At 38.5% G+C, this 21,197-nt stretch overlaps 1 protein-coding gene across 5 annotated transcripts in view; it reads right to left on the bottom strand.

Moving 5' to 3' along the window:
- The window catches only part of MME (membrane metalloendopeptidase), an 82,998-nt gene that overhangs the window by 18,791 nt on the left and 43,010 nt on the right, over nucleotides 1-21,197 (bottom strand). For 4 of the 5 annotated variants that reach the window (XM_080916424.1, XM_080916423.1, XM_080916426.1 and 1 more), the window contains exons 10-17: nucleotides 21,076-21,177; nucleotides 18,041-18,177; nucleotides 17,843-17,936; nucleotides 16,214-16,342; nucleotides 15,299-15,397; nucleotides 13,854-13,934; nucleotides 12,517-12,620; nucleotides 2,761-2,819 (exon numbers count right to left, since the gene is read on the bottom strand). In XM_080916424.1, the coding sequence (XP_080772550.1) occupies nucleotides 2,761-2,819; nucleotides 12,517-12,620; nucleotides 13,854-13,934; nucleotides 15,299-15,397; nucleotides 16,214-16,342; nucleotides 17,843-17,936; nucleotides 18,041-18,177; nucleotides 21,076-21,177 (805 nt within the window). The remainder of the gene's footprint in view (nucleotides 1-2,760; nucleotides 2,820-12,516; nucleotides 12,621-13,853; nucleotides 13,935-15,298; nucleotides 15,398-16,213; nucleotides 16,343-17,842; nucleotides 17,937-18,040; nucleotides 18,178-21,075; nucleotides 21,178-21,197) is intronic. The other variant, XM_080916427.1, reaches the window with a different exon arrangement.

Here is a 21,197-nt window from a genome sequence, read left to right as displayed (position 1 = left end):
GCCAGCGCTGTACACAGCCTATGATTTACTCAGCACAGTTCTCCTGCCAATCTCCTTGAACAATTGGTCAGTCGAAGGCATCCCTCCATCATCTGACCTCCTTTTATTTTCATTATGAGTCCTATGACTACTCTAAGTTCTATTTATTTTCTTATTAAATGTTGGAGTCCTTTCTCTGATTTGCTCCTTCTCATCCTGGCACCTAAAACCTCTCAACCCTCTGAGATCTGAGCTTTGTTTGTATACACATTTATGTACTCTTTAGTCCATTTGTTTTAAGCTTATTATGTCTAGAACCCCAAAACCTGGTAGTGCTTGGAATATGATTAGTACCCAGAAAAATGTGTTGACTAAATCAATAGTTAATTGTAAACAAATAAATCCGTATCTTAATAGACAAAGCTGTCTTTAGAAAGTTTACTATGTATGAAAATCTCAAAAAAAGATTCATTTAAATGGTTTAGTAGATAAATGAATACTACTTATGCATTTGCCATAACATCTGTATTAAATTGGAAACTTTCTTCATTTGTATGTCTCACAAACACTTGAGTGTATCAAACATCAAACACTTTCACCCTTCTACCTATGTAATAACCGAGTGTGACCCCCAATAATGTCCCTCTTCCGCTGAGCTTAGATGATCTTTCCTTGTACTAAGTTTGAGCAGCACATGCAGGCAAAGATCAGGCAGTACATTGTCCTTCCAAATTTACAGTTTGTTGGTTTTTCTGGGAAATCTGATAAAGCATCTTCCCTCACACTCTTTCCTCATGTGAAGAACTGATTCCTAAGAGGTGTTCTTAGGAACATCTCCTGTTCCACCTTGATCTATCTTAATGTAATCCACTCTCCAATTCTATTCTGTAGCCAGATTAATGTGCAACAGTGCTCACTATCCCTCTCCTGCTAGGACACTTTGGGAGGCCTTCTTTGCTCTGCAGTCAAACAGCACCTTCTTCCTCCCCCAGTCCTCATGCATCCCTGCTCTCCAGGTTCCTAATATTTCAGTCTAGACCTTTGCATTGTCTTCTTGCAATTAATGTTCCTGATAAATACCCTGTTTGGAAAAATACAATATTGCTTTTCAAATTTATTTTCTTGGAATGTATTACCTCTATTTAATGAAAGGGACCATCGTTTTGAGTCAAGGCTTAAGCTTTGACTTTAGAAGTGAATGAAGATGGGTGAGTGTAATTCAGAAATGGTAATTCTTGTTTTAAAATTCTAGTACCCACTAGGTAATATTGCTATATTCTGAAATAATTAGAAAATCTGTAATATGAACATATGTTACATGTAAAACTCTGGGTCTTTCCTATACAAGACATATAGACTACAAGTTAAAGGCCTGACCTCAAGTAATTAAAAAAGAAGAGAAAGTAGCAAATATTATTCTTTTAAACATGGTAAATATGACCTAACCTTTCATGGGCCTCGGGTACAAACATTAGATATAAACAGAGGTGGCTTTAAAATACTGTAAGTGATTTTCTTTATCAGCTCTTCTAATATGTAGAATGTTGCCATTTCTACCACTTTCAAATGACAAAATAAAAATAAACCTTTGCCCTGGAAGAATTTTGGGGAAAGTTCTAGCTCACATGTATCTGACAGAGCTAAACAGAGTGACAAGATTATTTTTAGCTGAAAGTATAAAAATTATATGTGGTATTTTATTAACTTAAACTGAGCATTATCTTCCACAGTATGTACTGTGATTAAAATCCACCCATTATATAAAATGCTCTTATAAATTTGCTATCAAGGCTAAACATTAACTATAGAGATACAGTTGACTTAACTGCAGCCTTAGATGCCATTCTTTAAATAGTGATAGGATTTTTATGGCTCATATTAATAGTAGTCTTCAAGTTCAGCCTAGAAGATTATGAGCTCCTTTAACTTGGTCATCTAATTTTTTTTAAGGAGGCCCTGTTCCACTGAGATCACTTCTTGACTAAACATCATAGAATTGATAGTGACTGACAGGTGACTTGTGCATTATCAGGTTGCTGGGGGGGGGGGTCAGTTAAATAAAGGGCAACAGTTGTCACTACTGTCTTGTTAAGATTTAGAAGGACATCATTGCTCTGCAGCCAAATTCCTGACCCTGAATGACAACATACGTTTCTGCTCTTCAGGTCACTAATGTCGAAGGATGGCACTGTCTATTACACTGGCCCCACATACCTCAGTTAACAATCAAGACAAACTGCCAAAAGACACAACTATAGGCCTAATTTCATTGAGGCTGTCCTCTTAGATAACTCTAGTCTCTGTCAAGTTTACAGTTAAAGCTGACTAAGGCACTGAACATATTACAACATTCTGAATTCCTTGGTAGCTTTGGAATAAAGAAGACATGCAAGAGGGGGATCTCCACTAAAACCAGGCTACTGAATTAACAAAAGAACTGGGTTTACAAAGAATTGGCTCTTGGAACCTCCAAAATCTTCAAAGGGCTGATGCTCAGTAAGTGTAAGAGTCAGCATAATTCTTAATAAAAGTACACAGGAATAAGATGATAATTTGTGTTACAGATAGGATGATATAGAAAAAACAACTACCTAATGTGATTTAAACCAATTTTAATTTTCCCATTACAGTCAAAACATGGACCCAGGAATACTTTACGATGTGAGCCAAGAACTCAATATCAGATATACTTTTAGAGGGGTATCTAAAATTGACCATACAACAAACTATTGGCCGAGAAAGTTGAGGAACTCTTAAGAATAATTTAGGGTTTTAACTTACCTATTTGATTTCTGCCGGAGGAGTAAAATGCATTGACTACAGCTGCTCCACTTATCCACCTATGGAATACATAAAAACTTGTTACAAAATATATTATTTCACTCAATCCACGTGTCACAAAAATAAATGTCAATTTTCTCTGTAAAGTAAGATCAACAAGTTACCATTAGCCCACTGAGTAAAAACTCACTAAAAATATTTTTATTTCTTGAAAATTCAACATATATCTAGGTCTTTAGTCTGTTGAGTTCATTTGCTCTGACATTTGTAGTGGCATCTGATGGTTTCTAAATTTATTATTACATTTTTCAGAAACTGTAGTAGGTTAAAATCATTGAAATTCACTTAGCTTTACACTTTTATAGAACATTTCTCTAACAATTCTGGAATTGTTGGCAATATATGACACGAAGGTTAATAAAACTTAGATTGCTTTAAATTTTTCAACTCTTAGTTCACCATGATCCTTTTTGAGAGCTCAGATACCTCAGCTTGGGACAATAAACTTAAAGTTACTGTGCTTTAGGTCTCACTTTAAAAAAAAAAAAAAACACAGCTCTGGAAAAATCTGGGGCAAAGGGTAAGAGTAGGAATTGCTCTTCCAAGGGAGCTGAGTCCGCTTCTCTGCAACCACATCAGGCAGCCACAAGTGCCTGAAACTCCATTTCCGGGAGATTTGATACACCTGGCCTCTCAGGTCATGTGTAACCCTGTGTACATACCCACACCCATGTACACGATTAAAGAGAAAATAAATCTTCAGAGAGATGCTTATAAAAATGCAACATTAGAGCTAATTGAGGAAAGGTATGTTTTCAGATGCCTGTAGAGTAAAATCCAGGTGAGTTTTAAATAAGGCTGTCTTTTAGTCCATATCATGACTTAGGGTCTGCAGAGTCTAGAGTTTATAAAACATAGGGCCCAAATGTAGAACACTCTAGTTGTGGAAATAAGAACAATTCATAAAGGATCATTGCAAAAGACTAAATAAAAAAATTAAGAAGAAAAGAAATTTGTATCATGGGTCTTCCAAGGTTTTTGCCTAATATCCACTTATCAGTGAGTGCATAACATATGTGTTCTTTTGTAACTAGGTTACCTCACTTGGGATGATATTTTCTAGATCCATCTATATGTCTAAGAATTTCATGAACTCATCATTTCTAAAAGCATAGTAGTGGTAATCCGTTGTATAAATGTGCCACAATTTCTGAATCTGCTCCTCTGTTAAAGGACATCTGGGTTATTTCCATCTTCTGGCTAAATAAGGGTGCTATGAACATAGTGGAGCATGTGTCCTTTCTGTATGTTGGAACATCTTTTGTGTATATGCCCTGAAGTGGTATAGCTGGGTCCTCAGGTAGTACCGTGTCTAATTTTCTGAGGATTTTCTGATTTCCAGAGTGGTTGCACCAGCCTGCAATCCCACCAGAGAGAAGTGTACCTTTTTCTCCACATCCTTGCCAGCATCTGCTGTCACCTGAGTTTTTGATCTTAGCTACTCTGACTGGTGTGAGGTGGATTCTCAGGGTCATTTTGATTTGCATTTTCCTGATATCTAAGGATGTTGAGCATTTCTTTAGGTGCTTCTCTGCCGTTCAGCTATTCTTCAGTTGAGAATTCTTTGTTTAACTCTGTCTCCATTTTTAATAGGATTATTTGATTCTCTGGAATTTAACTTCTTGAGTTCTTTGTATATATTGAATATTAGCCCTCTGTCAGATGTAGGATTGGTAAAAATCTTTTCCTAATCTGTTGGTTGCCATTTTGTCCTATTGACAATGTTCTTTTCCTTACAGAAGCTTTGCAATTTTATGAGGTCCCATTTGTCAATTCTTGATCTTAGAGCATAAGCCACTGGTGTTCTGTTCAGGAAAATTTTTCCTGTGTGTATGTGTTCTAAGCTCTTCCCCACTTTGTCTTCTATCAGTTTCAGTGTATGTGGAGGTCCTTGATCCATCAAACCCAGACAATATTGTGGATGCCAAGAAGTGCATGCTGACAGGTACCTGATATAGCTGTTTCCTGAGAGATTCTGGCAAAACCTGAGAATACAGAGTCTGATGCTCTCAACCAACCATTGGACTGAGAATGGGGTCCCTTGTGGAGGAGTTAGACAAAGGACTGAAGGAGCTGAAGGGGTCTGCAGCCCAAAGGAAGAACAATGATATCAATCAGACTCCCCAGTGCTCCCAGATACTACACTGCCAACCAAAAAGTACACTTGAAGGGACCCATGGTTCTATCAACATATGTAGCAGAGAATGGCCTTATCAGGCATCAAGGAGAGGAGAGGTCCTTGGCACTGTGAAGGCTCAATACCCCAGTGTAGGGTAATGCCAGGGTGGGGAGATGGGAGGGGGTGGGTAGGTGGGGGAACACTCTCATAGAGACAGGGGGAGGGGGATGGCATAGGGAGATTTCAGAGTGGAAACTGGGAGAGGGGATAACATTTGAAATGTAAGTAAAGAAAATATTCAAATAAATAAATAAATAAATAAAAAACCGAAGGAGCCAGAACTCTACAGAACAAGTGGTTCTCATTTATGTAACTAAGAAGTATATGAAGAAGATATTTATTTGCATGGACAAAAATAAAAATAAGGAGATGTGATGTATTTGGACAACATTTTTATAGGCTCACACAGGTAACATGAGTCAGGTTCAAGTGAAGTTCTTTGGAGCTGGTAATGTGCTGTAATTTTTGTCAGCACAGATGTGCTCAGATAATTGTAAGAAAACACTGTTGCAAGATTTGAAATAAAATATTCCTAGTGTATTATCAACACTGTCATAGCAAATGTGGTAATAAAAGTTGTAATTAAACAGTTTGTAATTATTAAAATTTTGTTTCCAAAGTTATTTATGAATTTTTCATGTCTTAGTGTCTTTGGGGCTAATTTCTTTAATTGTGAATTCTGAGTTGGGGGCAAAAGAAAATTTTATGGGTAAGTAAAATTATCATTGTAAATTATTTTACTCTGAACAAATGAAAAGTCCTAATAGTAAACTAGGAAAAGTAGCAACTTGAATTGTTTTAAGATGAAATGTTATACTGAGGACAAAAACCAGATATTTTAAGCTAATGCTTCAGAAACACACTTCAGGTGTCTGACTAAAAGACACAGACATAGAAAGATGGATTTTGTATAATATTGCCTGTACAGGTTTATTGTTTTTGTAAAAACCGGTATCATCTTTTGTATTTTAATGTGTTTCTGCACTTTTTACACATTACTGTAAAGAGTTTAAGATTGCATTTTGAGTAATGTTTGTGACTCTCCAGCTGGGAGAGTCTTACGGATTAAAATGTCTTCTGGGAATTGTACCTTCTAGAAGATAGGTGGCTATTAATGATCATGAGACAGTCATAAAACAAGAGTTATGGTGCTGGAGTTACTGAGCACCAACTAGTGTGTAGTATTTTGCCTTTTCCCTCTCACAATCTTTAACGATGCTTCCTTTGTCTACCCTGGAAAATTATACAGATTCAAAAGCCGAGGGCATTTTGTTCCAGGTCATAGTCAGAACGTGAAGTACTATAATTATACCAGTTGTTGCTTCTTAAGTAGGGTGATAGCAGAAACAAACCCGGTGCTGATACTTGTTGTCAGTTATGAAATACCACAAATCTCAATAGAAAAGAGAAATTAACAATGCAAATAAAATATCTTTCAAATTTAAGGTTGTTGTAAAAAAATCTAGTCTCTTTGATTTCAATTCATCTATATAAATGGAGGTGCTTTTATATGAAAAACTCAAAAAAAAAATATTGACCATAACAGTAGCACATGGAAGATAAAATGAACATAAAGAAGAAAATCAAGCCAAAACCGAACAGAGGTGCTATTGGCCTAAAGTAATTGTGGTTGTCTGCTACTTCCAGATACCTCCATGTGTGCAGTCTAGACCCTATCAGCCTCTTATGTGCAGTATTAGACCTGGGAGAAGAAGCAAAGGAGTGTGTTTATTCTCTTCCTGCTTCCAGTGGTTTAGGTATGTGTGAGCAAAGGCTGCGTGGTTGGATGGTAGTGTCGAATGGAGAAAGTAGATAAGATATTGATTTTATTTTTTAAATTTCATGTATGTGAGTACATTATCTCTCTCTTCAGACACACCAGAAGAGGGCACCAGATCCCATTACAGATGGTTGTGAACCACCATGTGGTTGCTGGGAATTGAACTCAGGACCTCCGTAAGAGCACTCTTGACTTCTGAGCCATTTCTCCAGCTCCCAAAATTTATTTTTATATAATTATTGCTATTTAATTTTCATTTCTGAAATGTAGCTTTGTCAGGTAAGCCAAATTTGTTTTGTATCATCAACTTGTCCTGAAAAACAGGCTCAAACAGGCTCTCCTAGGTTGGAGTGTATAATTAAAATACACTGGAGAAAGAAGCCAGGTATCTATCTGCTTTCCATCTCTTTCTGCCCGGAGATAGCTAGGCAGCCATGAAAAGTAGATATGGGCAGCGAAGTTCAGCAGCTTTTAAGACAAGGGGAAGCTAGTGGACTGCAAAACCATATCTTTGTTCAGCCACTCTTTAACTCAGTAACTTTAAAGCTTCAAATAAAGAACAAGACCATTAATAGCCTTCTCCATGGGAGTATTCAATTCTCAGCATCTATTCTGAGAGCAACTTCTTTAAAATCAGCAGTATAAATTGACATTTATGTGTGCCTTCTTCAAGTGGGTGAAAGAAGAATGCGTTTGAAATCTAAGATCATTATATTCTTATACTTATTTTTTTCTCAAATGGATCCCATGAGCTTTCTTGGTCTTTTACATCTTCCAGACCATATAGATGGTACCTTCAATTTGCAAGTATGGAAACTGAGTCACTGCATAGCTACTAAACTCTTTGTCCTAATGCATGTATATACTAAGTGACATGACTGAGGAAATAAATTTAAATGAAAAGGAAGATGATCTGCTTATCCAGTTCCAGCACCTAACTGCTAATCCACATGATAGACCGATTTCAGTGCAGTGACTGTCATTTTCTTGTGAATAGAGAAAAAGGATTTCGTCTCTTTCTCTCCTACCTTATCCCCCAGCTCTCTTTCAAGGAAAGGTAGATATTATTAACAAAACTTGGAAAAAGTAAAATTCAACTCCAACAAAACCAAAAACAAAGCTCAATGAGTGACCTCACAGAGCTAATGAATAAGTAGCAGTAATTGTGATTTAGGTCTGCCTCGTTTCCACAACCTCCCAGCACTCCTGCCACTTCACCCCAGTTTCACAGCTCACACTTTCCTCTTTGTCCATAGACATGGTACTTTAATCACTAAACAAAAATGCAGGAGAGCTAATCTCCAAGCTTTGCATGGAGTAGTGGCCATAATTAAGGTACAGTTGATGACTGGATTTGTCTGAGCACTAAAGCCTTAAACTGAGAGTATCCACTTTTCCTGTTATTAGGTAACCCTAAGATTCTAGGGAAGAACCAAAACCTCTTATGTTTTATGTAACCCTTTGTACTTGACCCAAAGGCACTGTTTGTCCACCTGATTAGAAGGTAGCTTCACACAGATAGTGACAGTCTATGTTTTATTTTTAACTTGACTCCACTAGGACTTAGCACAATGTTGGGAATCTGATGGGAATTCCCCAAATATATAGGTCTATCAATGAGGGTTCCACACTTTAAAGACTGACCCGGCCTGCCCCGTAATTGGGAGCATGAGGGACATTGCAATGATGCAGTCACAGAGAGCTGTGGCAACTAACGTTTCACTCCATCTGACCCTCTCAAGTATGTTCCGCCCAAGAGATGATATAAAATAAAAGAACCAGAAATATAGGATATTGTCATCCTGTATTGATCTCTAGGATTCTACTGGTTTCGGTCTCCAGTCTACTGATTATCCCAACCAGAAAACCCAGAAGACATGAGGCAAGGAAGATATTCAACAGGCCAGTGATTATTGTTTTGCTTTTAGTGATTACTCTGTTCAATTAATTATTTATTTAACCACTAGCCACAATTCTCAAAGAATGATTTACCAGCTGGTAGTTTATTTTAAAGCCAGAATCAACACTGTAAACCTCACAAGGAAATCTTACTGTTTTGTTGGTGAAACACACAGCCCCTAGGCCTTGAGGTTTATTTTTGTTGCATTAACACTAAGGAAATGATATGTAGATGTAAATGATTTAGATGTGTTATGAAGGAATCCTGCCCATACCCACTATACTCCCAGTTCAGTGCTATTGCTTTCTGAGCTGAACATATTTGAAATTCCTCTGCAATTGCACCAAAACCTTAAGAGACATCATGTTCAGTGTAAAAGAAAAAAAAATCATAGGCATCCAGAAACCATATGAAGTTTCAAAATTATTCAAATCCCTAATCTTTGCAGGTGTGAGCTGTTCCCAAGGGCAAAGGGAGGTCCTTTAGCCACATGATTAACTTGGACATATTGCACGCACATTCCTTGAGACTAAGTTTTTAAAATTTGTTTAACAGAAAACAGCATGGTGATGTCTAGGTTCACCATCTGTGGAGGTAAATGTGGAGATGGAAGCACTTTTATTTTATCTGCTGAATTAACTTTATTAACATTATTACAAATTGGCTGCTGCACGTGCTACTCCAACAGCATGTGCACAGCACCCACATCCTAAGAGTTAACGCCGGCTTCTTCTTCTTACACAAGTCAGCTTTTGAACAACATCAAACTCTACTGGTGCTTTGGCTGAAGTCTGCAAGGTACTGTTCTGTCTGAGTAAACAGAAAGCTGCAGAGGTACAGAGTATAAAGGGGACAACATCTGAGCCAAGCCATGTAGAGGTTACTGTTAGATAAACAAAGGATACTACAAAAGGTGACGCTGTGTATCTTTAACCGCACTACTCAGAAGGAGAGGAAGGATGATCTTAGTATGTTTGTGGCCAGCCTGGTCCACATTGCAAAGTGTAGGACAGCCTCGACTATATAAAGAAACTTTGTGTGAAAAGAAAAGAAAACAAACAAACAAACAAAAAAACCAAGCAAACAAACAAAAAGGATGCTGTAAGTTGGAAGTAGTGAGGGAAAGGTTGGGGGCTGGCAGTTTGAAAACATTGCATACAGCTACTGTTTTGGATTGAGGTGGGAGTTTGGGTGACTATGAAGGAATTATGGAGAGCTCCTGGGAGCTATGGGGACCTTGGACCTTTTCAAAGGTTTGTATATCCTGATGTAAGCAATAGGAAACACAGGCAAGGTTTTTATCCAGATAGAACATGACTCAAGCTGAATCCTTGAGACCTCGGGGGACAGCAGTATGAAGATGAGGGGAAAACATAGGAAGTAAAAATGTTTTTCAAATTAAAACACTAGGGAAATGTGGTAAGGAAGCAAAGTGGACATTCCTATACGACCTTTAACTAGCAGCAGGTGACTGTGTTCCTTTGCTTTGAATAGAAAATGTAGTCAGTACTATAGATGAAATAGAACAGACAGGAGTGGTCAAGATGAGGCCCTGGTTCCTGTCTAGGTGGGAATAAAATTCAAACTTTTAGAAAACAGACAGATACAAGGAGCAAGATTAAATTTTGCTTAAGTGGAAAATGTTGCTCTTGTGTGGTTAATGCTTGTTAATCAGCTAGATATTAAATGTGGAGCTCAGCAGATGGACTTGGGCCAGATTCAAATAGTCATATGTAACATGGGTGACTTCAAAAAGTGTGTGCATGTATATAGCCACGTGTGGAGTAGGAAAAGAAATGATCTCAGAATTACTAGTTAGTTAATTGAATTTATTTAGGCTACTTGGTAACTTGAAATTTTGATGCGTCAGTGTTTCTGTAAAGCACTCTGTAACATAACCCAGTAATAGTCCAGAGTCTGAACCCCTATCTTTTAAATAAATGGGTGTGAACATAGATTCCTCGTGCAAGTGTTTGAGAATGAGGCTCTAAGTACTGAGTGTGATTTCAGGGCACATGAACAAAGTGGAAGGTATACATTTGTCTTTCTGACAGTGTGTCAGTGAGGACCTGAACCTGGTGACACATGAAACAAGAATCAACAAAAGTCACGTTTCTCCTATTAAAATAGTGCCACATAAGTCAGAAACTTTCATGGGGAGAAACCATAAGGAAATACAGGTAACTTTGATTACAATACATCTATTGTGATTCAGTCCTAACTATTTAATGCCATTAAACCCAGAGAGCTTTTGGTAATTTTACAACACAAAAATAAATTTCACAAAATTAAATGCATCACCATGGGAAATGCACACCTTCCTTCCTTTTTCTTCACTTCCTCCCTTTATCTTCCTTTCTTCCCTCCCTCCCTTCTTTCTTTTCTTCCTTCCTTCCTTCTTCCCTTCCTCCCACTCTCACTTCTCTCTCTTTCTTTTTTCTTCCTTCCTTCCTCTCTTCCTTCCTCTGTTTCTTTCTTTCTTTCTTTTTTTCATTCTTTCCTGCTCTTTTTTTCTTTCTTTCCTTCCTTCTTCCTTTTTTTCTTCCTTTCCTAAAGTAAATACAGTAAACCAACACTACAAAAAAGGCACTAGTTCAGAAGACTGTATTGGAGGGCAGTGCTTAGGAAGAAGCCTAGTATCTGGGCTCCAGCCTCACAGCCAATAACTCATGATCTAGAAGCACTGAGTAGTGATCAATAGTACTTAAAAAAAAATGTTGTCCACATGATTCCAGCAATTACAGTGTGCAGCCAGATATTTGAACTTTTGGATTCACTGAAGAGGAAAAGAGTGGCAGGGGGGTAGGGGGGAGACAGAGAGACAGAGACACACAGAGACAGAGACAACTTTGGGAGCTGCTTGACTGACAAGGTCTTTGGAAATGACTCAAACCTAAGCACTTGAGCTGTGCTCTAAGCTTTCTTTCATTTACCTCTGGAACCTTCCTGGCACAGTTCTTTTCTATGGTGTCGTGACCACTTCACTGCACTTCTGCTATACCTGTCGTCTACTTTCTGCTGTTGTTCACCTCGTATCTTCCCAGGACCCAATGACAACTGAAAGAGTCATTTTTCTAGCACAAGTTTTACAGATGTGAATGAAGTATGTTATTAGTTGATACTCAAATCAGGCTGGAGCATTTAGTTCTCAGTTGCTCAGTAGCTGAACCGTTTTAAATGGAACTGCACTGGGAGTTAGGTGCTGAGAATGGCTCTAGTTTTACAGGGCTCAAGGCCTTGGAAGAAGATCAAACTAAGCAGCTGTGTGGGTTTGAGAACTCAGTACACTTGCTGGTCAGTCTCTAGGTATTCTCTATTGAGTGGAAGAACAAAGGTCAAAGTAATAGTGTGCAGAATTAGTGAGACTAATATGCAGAGGTCAGTTGTATCCAAAGACTGTTGCTCAAGAAAATTTCTGGTGTCTCCTGTGTAGCTTCTCTAGGGTGTCACATGAAACAACCAAAGAACGGGGTGTGTGGACTCACTGGATGCTTAACTAATAGAAAAAGTAGGTATTAATTAGTAGAATAATATTCTGGAGACAGAGTGAGGTCAAAACACAAGCTTAAGAGCTTATTTACATTTAACCAAGATATTTGTAAGGAACTTGTTCACCAAAAAATTAGAAAGAAGCCACTTGAGAGAATAAGTTAAGTGTGAGGATGCCTTAGTGAAGAAAAGCATTCATTGGAAGTCCTGGGCCATGTTGTCAATACAGTACAATTCAATGTTTTCAATACTTCTTAAGGGAGGGAAGTATTGCTGTGGTCAAGAAAACTGGACTGGTAGTGAGAAGGGTTGCTCCAGAATGGAAAATTAAAATTAGATTTTACATACTCATCTTTGTCCACCTTTTCTCGGAGCTTCTTTAGCTGCTTGCTTTGGCTGAATTTCAAATTTTGAATTATGTTCTCAAAGTATTCATCTTCCCTGTAGTTCAACTACATTGTATAAAAATAAATTGGGGAGAAATATTAGTTTCATCACCATAACAATTTCTCTACAAAACAAGTTAATACAAATCAGAAATAGCATTAAAAACTTACCAGAAATGCTTTTTATTAACCTTATTATATATTATAGTTCAGTCTTCTTCCTATCTGAATCACTGTTATATTCTTTTATAACCAATCAAATGAAGCCAAAGGTCAGGCCACCCTCACAATATTGATATCATTCTCCATACCATAAATATGTATAACCACCCCGTCTTTATTCTGTACTCAGTGTTTGTAGTACCTTCAATGTATATTGTACTCATTTGATCCTCCTGATGATCTTGTAACCTAAACGCTGGGACTAGCATTTTAAAGTAAGAATGTGAGTTGGAGATGTTTCTGGTCATTTGCTAAGATTGAGAAGAGTAACAGGGCTAGAATGTCGGCCAGGCAGCTTTGAATAGACTTCTGCCCTCCTGCCAGCCACTCTGTAGCATAAAACCCAGAGAAAGCTAATTTCTTCTGCAACTGGAAAGGAAGATTTTGGCATGTACACCACCACATTCCACTAGTACTGGGTGGATCAGCAGCCATCACTGTCACATCAGACCTGGGGCCTGTCACCTGTTGTGACCAGAGTGTCACGTCATCATGGTAGTCACAGAATAACAATGAGGATCTCAGCCAAGTCCGAGCACAGATATCAGTTGACTTTGACCAGTGCCACCCCGTTTAACAATGACACTGTCAGGGAGAGTAGAAACTGCCTTGGTTCTCAGTTTTATTTGGACTTTCACAGAGAAAGCATAAGGTGCAATGCCAACAGGGATAACAATTAGAAAGTAGATGGTTTTTTAACTTTGGTAACCTGTGTAAGCCACTGTAAAGGACGGTGGGCCACCAGTCCCTCATCACTTAGAGGGCTACTCCTGACACTCTAAGGCAGTGGTTCTCAACCTTCCTAATGCGGAGACCCCTTAATACAGTTTCTCATGTTTGAGTGACCCCAGACCAAAAACTCTTTGTATTGCTACTTCACAGCTATAATTTTGATACCAAGTAGAATGTAGCACAATGACAATAAAGGTTTTAAATTAAGCATAGCTTGGGTATCAGTGTTGAAGGATTTAAATGGCATTCGTGGGATATATGTTTTAGGCTATTTTATACAGTGCTGGGCCTCTCCAGGCTACAGTGACCTTGCCACCAGCTCCACATGTCACTTCGGACACTCACCTCAAGATACTCATTATTCAGTTTGTTCTCATTGGAAATGATGTCATCAGGATAGCCAATCCTTTCTTTAATTGCCAAGGCCTGTGAAAATTACAGCATTGAGAGCAGAGATACAATTATCTCCATTCCACAGCCTTCAAATACAAACACAAAATGTCCACAACCAGCAATTAAACATCCTGATGTGCCATTTACAAATGGAGCACCTGACAGCCTCAGCCAGTGTTCTTTGCTAGGGCTTTTTGCTTTAGCTAAGATGATAGATAAATAAACAAACAAATTAATAAATAATTAAAATGGGCTTGAAATTTATCTCTTAAGCCTGCCTGTCCTTCCAGACTGCAGCTTTCCCTTTTGCTCTCCTGCTCCATGTATAATTATTTTTGATTTTTTTCTCTCTCTAGACTTCTCAATTTTATGGAACGGGTAACATTCAGTGCTCCCAATCTTGGAGGATATAATTATCTTTCCACTTCACTAGTTCGGCTGAGCTAACAGACAAGGGTTCCATGAGCTGTGTGGTAATCCACTCCTGAATATCGGTTCTTTCGGTGCTTCTGTTTCTCCGGTTCCCCAAAGCTGTTCCCCAAACCACAGCTCCTCTCAGGTTAAGTGGATGGCATGAACTGCGTGAGGGGGGAGTGGGTTTCTTTGTGATCTACCTCAGGTTCGTCCACTGTTTATTATTAGTTCTATGTTATTATTTTAAATGTATTTATTTTAATCGTTCCATTCCATGTTTCTGTGTACTGCTTCCCTACTGTACTGGCTGGTTTTGTATCAACTCAACAAAAGCTGGAGTTATCACAGAGAAAGGAGCCTCAGTTGAGGAAATGCCTCCATGAGATCCAGCTGTAAGGCATTTTCTCAAATAGTGATCAAGGAGGGAGGGTTCAGCCCATTGTGGGTGGTGCTATTCCTGTGCTGGTAAACCTGGGTTCTATAAGAAAGCAGGCTGAGCAAGCCAGGGGGAGCAAGCCAGTAAGTAACATCCCTCCATGGCCTCTGCATCAGCTCCTGCTTCCTGACCTGCTTGGGTTCCAGTCCTGACTTCCTTTGGTGATGAACAGCAATGTGGAAGTGTAAACTGAATATACCCTTCTCAACTTGATGTTTTGTGCAGGAATAGAACCCCTGACTAAGACACCCAACCTTCTCTGAAATAGATCTCTGACGATCCTAGAACTCACTGGCTGGCTAGCTAGTGAGCTTCAAGGACATACTCATTACCATCTTTCCAGCACTGGAACTCAGATCTGTCCAACCATGCTTACTTTTTTTTACATGAGTTTTAGAGACTCAGGATGAACTCGTGTCATGATTACAAGGCAAGCATTTACTAAGTGAGCTTTTAGGCAATTTTAGATTATAATTTTCCTATATGTTTTTAAAGTTGATCTTTTCCTATAGGTAGATTTGCTTCGATGGCCTAGACTGGTCTTTACCTTCTCTTCAGCTTTCTTTTTTGTCTCAGCATCCATCCAAGTGAGGTCATCTAAAGTCTGAATAAAAACTTCCCGGATTTGAGCAATCAAATCTTCAACCTTAAAGCAGAAGACGTTAGCTTATTAATAATCTAGTATAAAAAATATGGTCAATGAGTTCATTCACTCTTCCTTACAGTTTAAAAGGAAGCTATATGCTGCACTTATAGATGACGTAGTATGTTAAGAAATGTAAATTTACAGATGAACTTTGAGCCAAAAATGGATGTAAATGGGCATATAGGATGATTCTAGTTTGAAGTAATAGTTCTATTATCAAAATTTGTAAGTTAAACAGATCCTATTACATACACAAAGATAAATTCATCTTCCAAATGTCCTAGTTCTTGCTTTCCTTTTAGAAGAATAGGATACTAGCTCTTAATGTCAGCATTGGTTCAAGACAGCAACAAGTAGTACTGCAGTGAGTAGTTTTACTATGACATTACACTGCACTGTTTTAATTTCAGTAGCAATTGGAAAATAAGATGCCTTTCTCATACTTCAAATAAAGTAAACCATGGCTTACTTTTTTGGTATTTAAGGAAACGGTCAGTTGGGAAACAGACAATTTTATAAGTCTAATAACATGACAGTGTACATTGAAGTCATTGCTTCTGTGAAACATATAAGTGCTCTCTCAATTAAAAAAAATAAAGGCAGAGACATAACTAGACTTCCATGGGGAAGGTAGACACATAACGTGACTTTTAAAAAGTACAAATTGAAGTCTGGTGAGAACAATGATACATTATAACCCACAGATTCTTGCCTAATTAAGAAAAATTAGGCAAAAATGTGAATTGTAACTGCTGATCAAACAAATGAACTGCTAGGGTGCTATGTAGATGCTGACTTGCTGTGCTAAGGCATTACCACATGCTTGCTCTCTCCAGCAAAAGCTGCTTCCACATAAAGCCTCCCCACAGCATTCTCCATGTTCCCATTGACATAGTTAGCGCACCGTCTCCACGTTGCAGTTTCTGATGTAGTCCCATAAAGGGCCTATAAAACAGAAAAGGCAAATGGCATCTGACCAGGAGTCAGGGCTGGTAAACAGTAAGAACATGCAGTCTGTAAGATGCTAGTCTTTTTATGTCTGGCTGGAGCTCCTGCAATACTCATTGCTTCTCTTCACAGAGTAGTTCTCCCTAAGCCCCAGTAAAATGTAATCTGACTGGATGGTTTACTTTTAAAAATGGGCTTCTTCGGCAAACAAGGTATCTTCTCAGAAGCCTGTCCCAATAGAACTTTTAGCTATTGCAAGTTAATAACCTCCAGGAAAGCTTTCAGAAAGAAAATACAACATTGTACCTTTTATGTAAACATAAATGTGAAGAAATGTTCAATAAAGGAACAGACAGAGAAGCTTATACATTAAAAAACACATCTTTTCTTTTAATGGCTTAAGTGAAGTTCAGGTACTTTAGAAAAAGTGTGTATATATAAATTTTAGTATCAACAAGGGGACTGGCTTAGGCAATTTACTGAAATAGCATTTTTTGCAGCCTTTTTTTCTTCTCTCCATCCCTCCCCTTTCCTCCCTCCCACTCCCTCTCTCCCTCCCTCCCTCTCCCTCTCTCCCACCCTCTCCTTCTCTCCCTCCCTCTCTTCCTCCTCCTCCCTCTCTCCCTACCTCCATCTCTCCCTCCCTCATTCCCCCTCCCTCTCTCCCTTCCTACTCCCTTACTCCCCTCCCTCTCCCTCCCTCTGTACTTCCTTTCTTTCTCTCTTTCTTTCCTTCTTTCTTTCAGACAAAGTTGTACATAGCCCAGATTGCCTTCAAATTCACAATGTAACTGAGAACAATGCTGGCCTTCAGATCTACCCCACCTCTCAGTGCTGGCATTAGCGGTGTGAGCAGCCATATTCACTAGTTTGTTTGCTCATTAGCTTTTTTAAAAAGTGATGATCAAGCATGTTCACAGTTGAGCCACGTCCCAGGTCTGTATCAACAGTTGTTGATTTTATTTTTAGTGAAGAAATTGTAACTTTTAGGCAGTCATTTTTTTTTTTTTTGCCAGAACACCAACCAGTATGTTAGGGTTTTCCTTCTTCAGTTCCTACTGACTCTTTTCTTTATATCCAGACTAAAATGATTGCACAGGTAACATATATACAGCCTAAAAAAGGCTTTGATTTTCTGCCTTCCCAACAAAACACAATGATAAGGAAGTTTATCTTTGTACATTCTCCACGTGCAAAGGCAACTGAAAACCAAGTTAATTGAGTAAGGTACCCTTATGATGGATTGAAAAACCCTGGCAACAAGAAATCAATGTATTCTTTTATACAACCATGGGTAACTGCTTACAGGACTATTACCTATGATGTCATAACAGACCAGGAAGAATGACCTCTTCTTACACAAGTGCAAAATAACCAAGCTTGGGGATTGTGTCTCTTGGGAATGATCGGTACATTCTAGAATTTACATGGCAAGCATTTATAACCATGTATCTCTTTACAATTTAAGTCTTAAGAAAAGAGAGATTTTGTCTTCACCTTTCGAAAAGCATTTCTGGACTCCTTGTAGTTTCGGCTGAGGCTGCTTACAAGATCCATTATGAACCTCCAGGCCATTAAATTTTGAAGATCTCTGTATAAAAAAACCCACCACCCAGCAACAAAAAAGATGAGGCTGCAAAGCTTCTAAAGATATGAAATGCAAATTTGAGGACATGGGCTCTCTGACATACCTACCTGGAAGAATATTTCATAAGAATAGGCTTAAGTTTGGTTAAATATTCTGGAGCATAAACAACCACTTCTTCCTCGTTCTGAATATTAATATTCACAGCTGACATGATTTCGTTTGTGAAATATGACCAGCTGAATGGCTGGGGGAAAAGCAGGCACAAAACATTTAGTAATTATGGCTTTCTCTTCCAAGACGTATTGGTTAGAAGTTCACACTCTAAAGAACATCAGTTGTGTCACAATATGCTTAATATACTGGTCAGTTTGTACTTGGGGGTCTTTTGTCAATTATTTCAGTCATCCTTTGAATACCTATTAGCTCTGCAACATGATTATTTAGATAGTAGGAGTAGACTGAAGAACAAATCATATCTCTTGTGAATACTGAGTACACAATTAGAAATTAGGCTCATTGTTATCTCTTGGTGGGGTCGTAAGCTGGTACAACTACTCTGAAAATCAAACTTGCAGTTCCTCAGAATATGGGACATAGTACTACCTGAGGACCCAGCTACACCACTCAAGGGTATCCAAAAGAAGCTCCAACATCTAGCATGGACATATGTTTTACCATGTTCATAGCAGCATTATTTAAAATATCCAGAAGCTGGAAAGAACACAGATGTCCTTCAGCAGAGGAATGAATACAGAAATTGTGGTACATTTACACAATGGAGTACTAGTCAGCTATGAAAAATAATGACTTCATGAAATTCCTAGGCAAATGAAGGGAACTTGAAGCTATCATCCTGAGTGAGGTAACCCAGTCACAAAAGAACACTCATGGTATGTGCTCACTGATAAGTGGATACTAGCCCTACAAAAGTTCTGAATACCAAAAAAACAAAAAACAAAGAAATAAAAATAAATTCACAGAACTCATGAAGCTCAAAGAGAAGAAAAGCCATAAGGTGGCTGCCTCAGTGCTTCTTAAAAGGGAGAACAAAAAATTCATGGGAGGAAATAAAGTAACAAATAAAGAAGGAGGGATTGGAGAAAAGATCATCCAGAGGCTGCCTCACCAGGGGATCCACCCCATAGGCAGCCATTAAACCCAAGCAGTATTGCTGATGCCAAGAAGTGCTTCTTGGCAAGAATCTGATATGGATGCCTCCTCAGAGGCTCTGCCAGAGCCATACTGATACAAAGGAGGATGCTTGTAGCTAACCAGGACTGAACATGGGGACACCAAAAAGGAGCTAGAGAAAGGACTGAAGGAGCTGACGGGAACAAAACAATCAACTAACCAAACCCAGGTCAGCTCCCAGGGACTAAAACACTAGCCAATGAGTTCTTATGGAGAGACCCATGGCTCCAGTTGCATATGCAGCAGAGGACAGCATTCTCTGGCATCAGTGAGAGGAGAGGACTTTGGTCCAGCAAAGGGTCATTTTCTCCCTGTAGATGAATGCTGACGTACGAAAGGAAGGTTGGTCGAAGGAGCACCTTCATGGAGGCAGTGGGTGGGGAAGGGGAAATGAGATTGGTGGAAAGGGCATAACACTTAAATTGTAAATACAGAGGATATCCAATAAAAATAATAATTAAGAAAATAAAACTAATAAAACTTCATTGGTCTATGAAAATGCAAGTATATATAAACTGTTTTTTTTGGATATTTTATTTATTTACATTTCAAATGTTATCCCTTTTCCCAGTTCCCTCTATCCCCTCCCCCTCCCCCTGATTGTATAAGGGTTCTTCCCTACCCACCACCTACTCCTGTCTCCCAGTCCTGGCATTCCCCTATACTTGGGCATCGAGCCTTCACAGGACCAAGGACCTCTCTTCCCATTAATGCCAGATAAAATCATCCTCTGCTACATATGCAACTGGAGCCATGGGTCCCTCCATGTGTACTCTTTGGTTGGTGGTTTAGTCCCTGGGAGCTCTGGGGGGTCTGGTTGGTTGATATTGTTGTTCTTTCTACATGGTTGCAAACCCCTTCAGCTTCTTCAGCACTGTTTTTTTAACAGTGGATATTAATAAAAAATCATTTCAAGCACAAATATGCACCTGAGCAGAGTTTCTGCACAAAGAGAACATTGCTACAGCAGAGATGCGGAGGAGCCAGACAGAGGAACATGCTTTGAGCTATTCACCTCAGCTCTAGAGAGAAGCACATGAGTTCTAAACTACAGTAGCTAAGTTGAGAATGTCTAATCCATAGAATCTTGTCTATTTTACCTTATATGGGAACTGAGTATCTAAGTGCGTCAGAATCTTAAATTCACATCTGTGTATGCAGAGGTCCCTCACTGTGCAGGAAGTGCTAGGCTAAAAAACGTGTTTCTTTTTGCTGTTTTGGACCAGTATTTCAAAACATGCTTATCTGATATATTACATCAATACGTGTATGTAAGAAATGACTGACTCAGGAAAAACACTGACCAGAATCAGTTCAGCATTATAGAATTATTACAAAGGGAATGTTGACTGAGGGAGGTTTGATGTATTTCTATAAACATGGCTTCATGTCCCAAGCATGTGGACTAGATATTACTGCTACTATTACATCCTCCCCCAATGCACACAGCAGGATCTTAGAAACTAGCTGAATGCAAATAACCAAGCCCTGTTCATCAGTAGATCCCAGACAGATTTTCTTCTTACTTCCTAATTCTGTTTCTAATTTTTATTCTGAATACTTCCATAGATGGCCTGAATGAGAACATGGAGTGTTCTATGAATAAATTAGTCTGTTTTAAGAATTTATAAGAAATTTCATACCTACTTGCTTGACAATTAACATAGAACGACAATGTAAAGACCTGTCAATGTACCTTCTTCAAACCCCTTTCTGATACAGTGTCCAAAATCTTGTAATTTCCCTTAAAAGAAATTTTGCCTTTGAAATTCATTTTACTTAAATACAAAAATATCAGTTTCAAAGATATCCCTGCCTCAAGACCTCATGATATCAAATGATAAGTATTGTTAACATTCATTTTGAAATTAATGTATTTTAATAAACAAAATGTAAAGTTGTAATATCAGGGAACTGTATAAGAAAAGAACACATGAAATGTTCTACTTACCTTCCCATTGATCTCCAGAGAAAAGTTATTTTGAAGCTTGGCCAATGTCATTTTGTTATAAAGCAGCATTGGATCATTTCGGTCTTCTGGTTTAGTTGTAGCCTACAAATATAATGTTAGAT

This window comes from Micromys minutus (genome assembly GCF_963924665.1).
Source record: "Micromys minutus genome assembly, chromosome: 4".
Lineage (NCBI taxonomy): Eukaryota > Metazoa > Chordata > Mammalia > Rodentia > Muridae > Micromys > Micromys minutus.
Note: the sequence above shows the minus strand (reverse complement) of the source record. Positions and strands in the feature narration are given on the sequence as shown.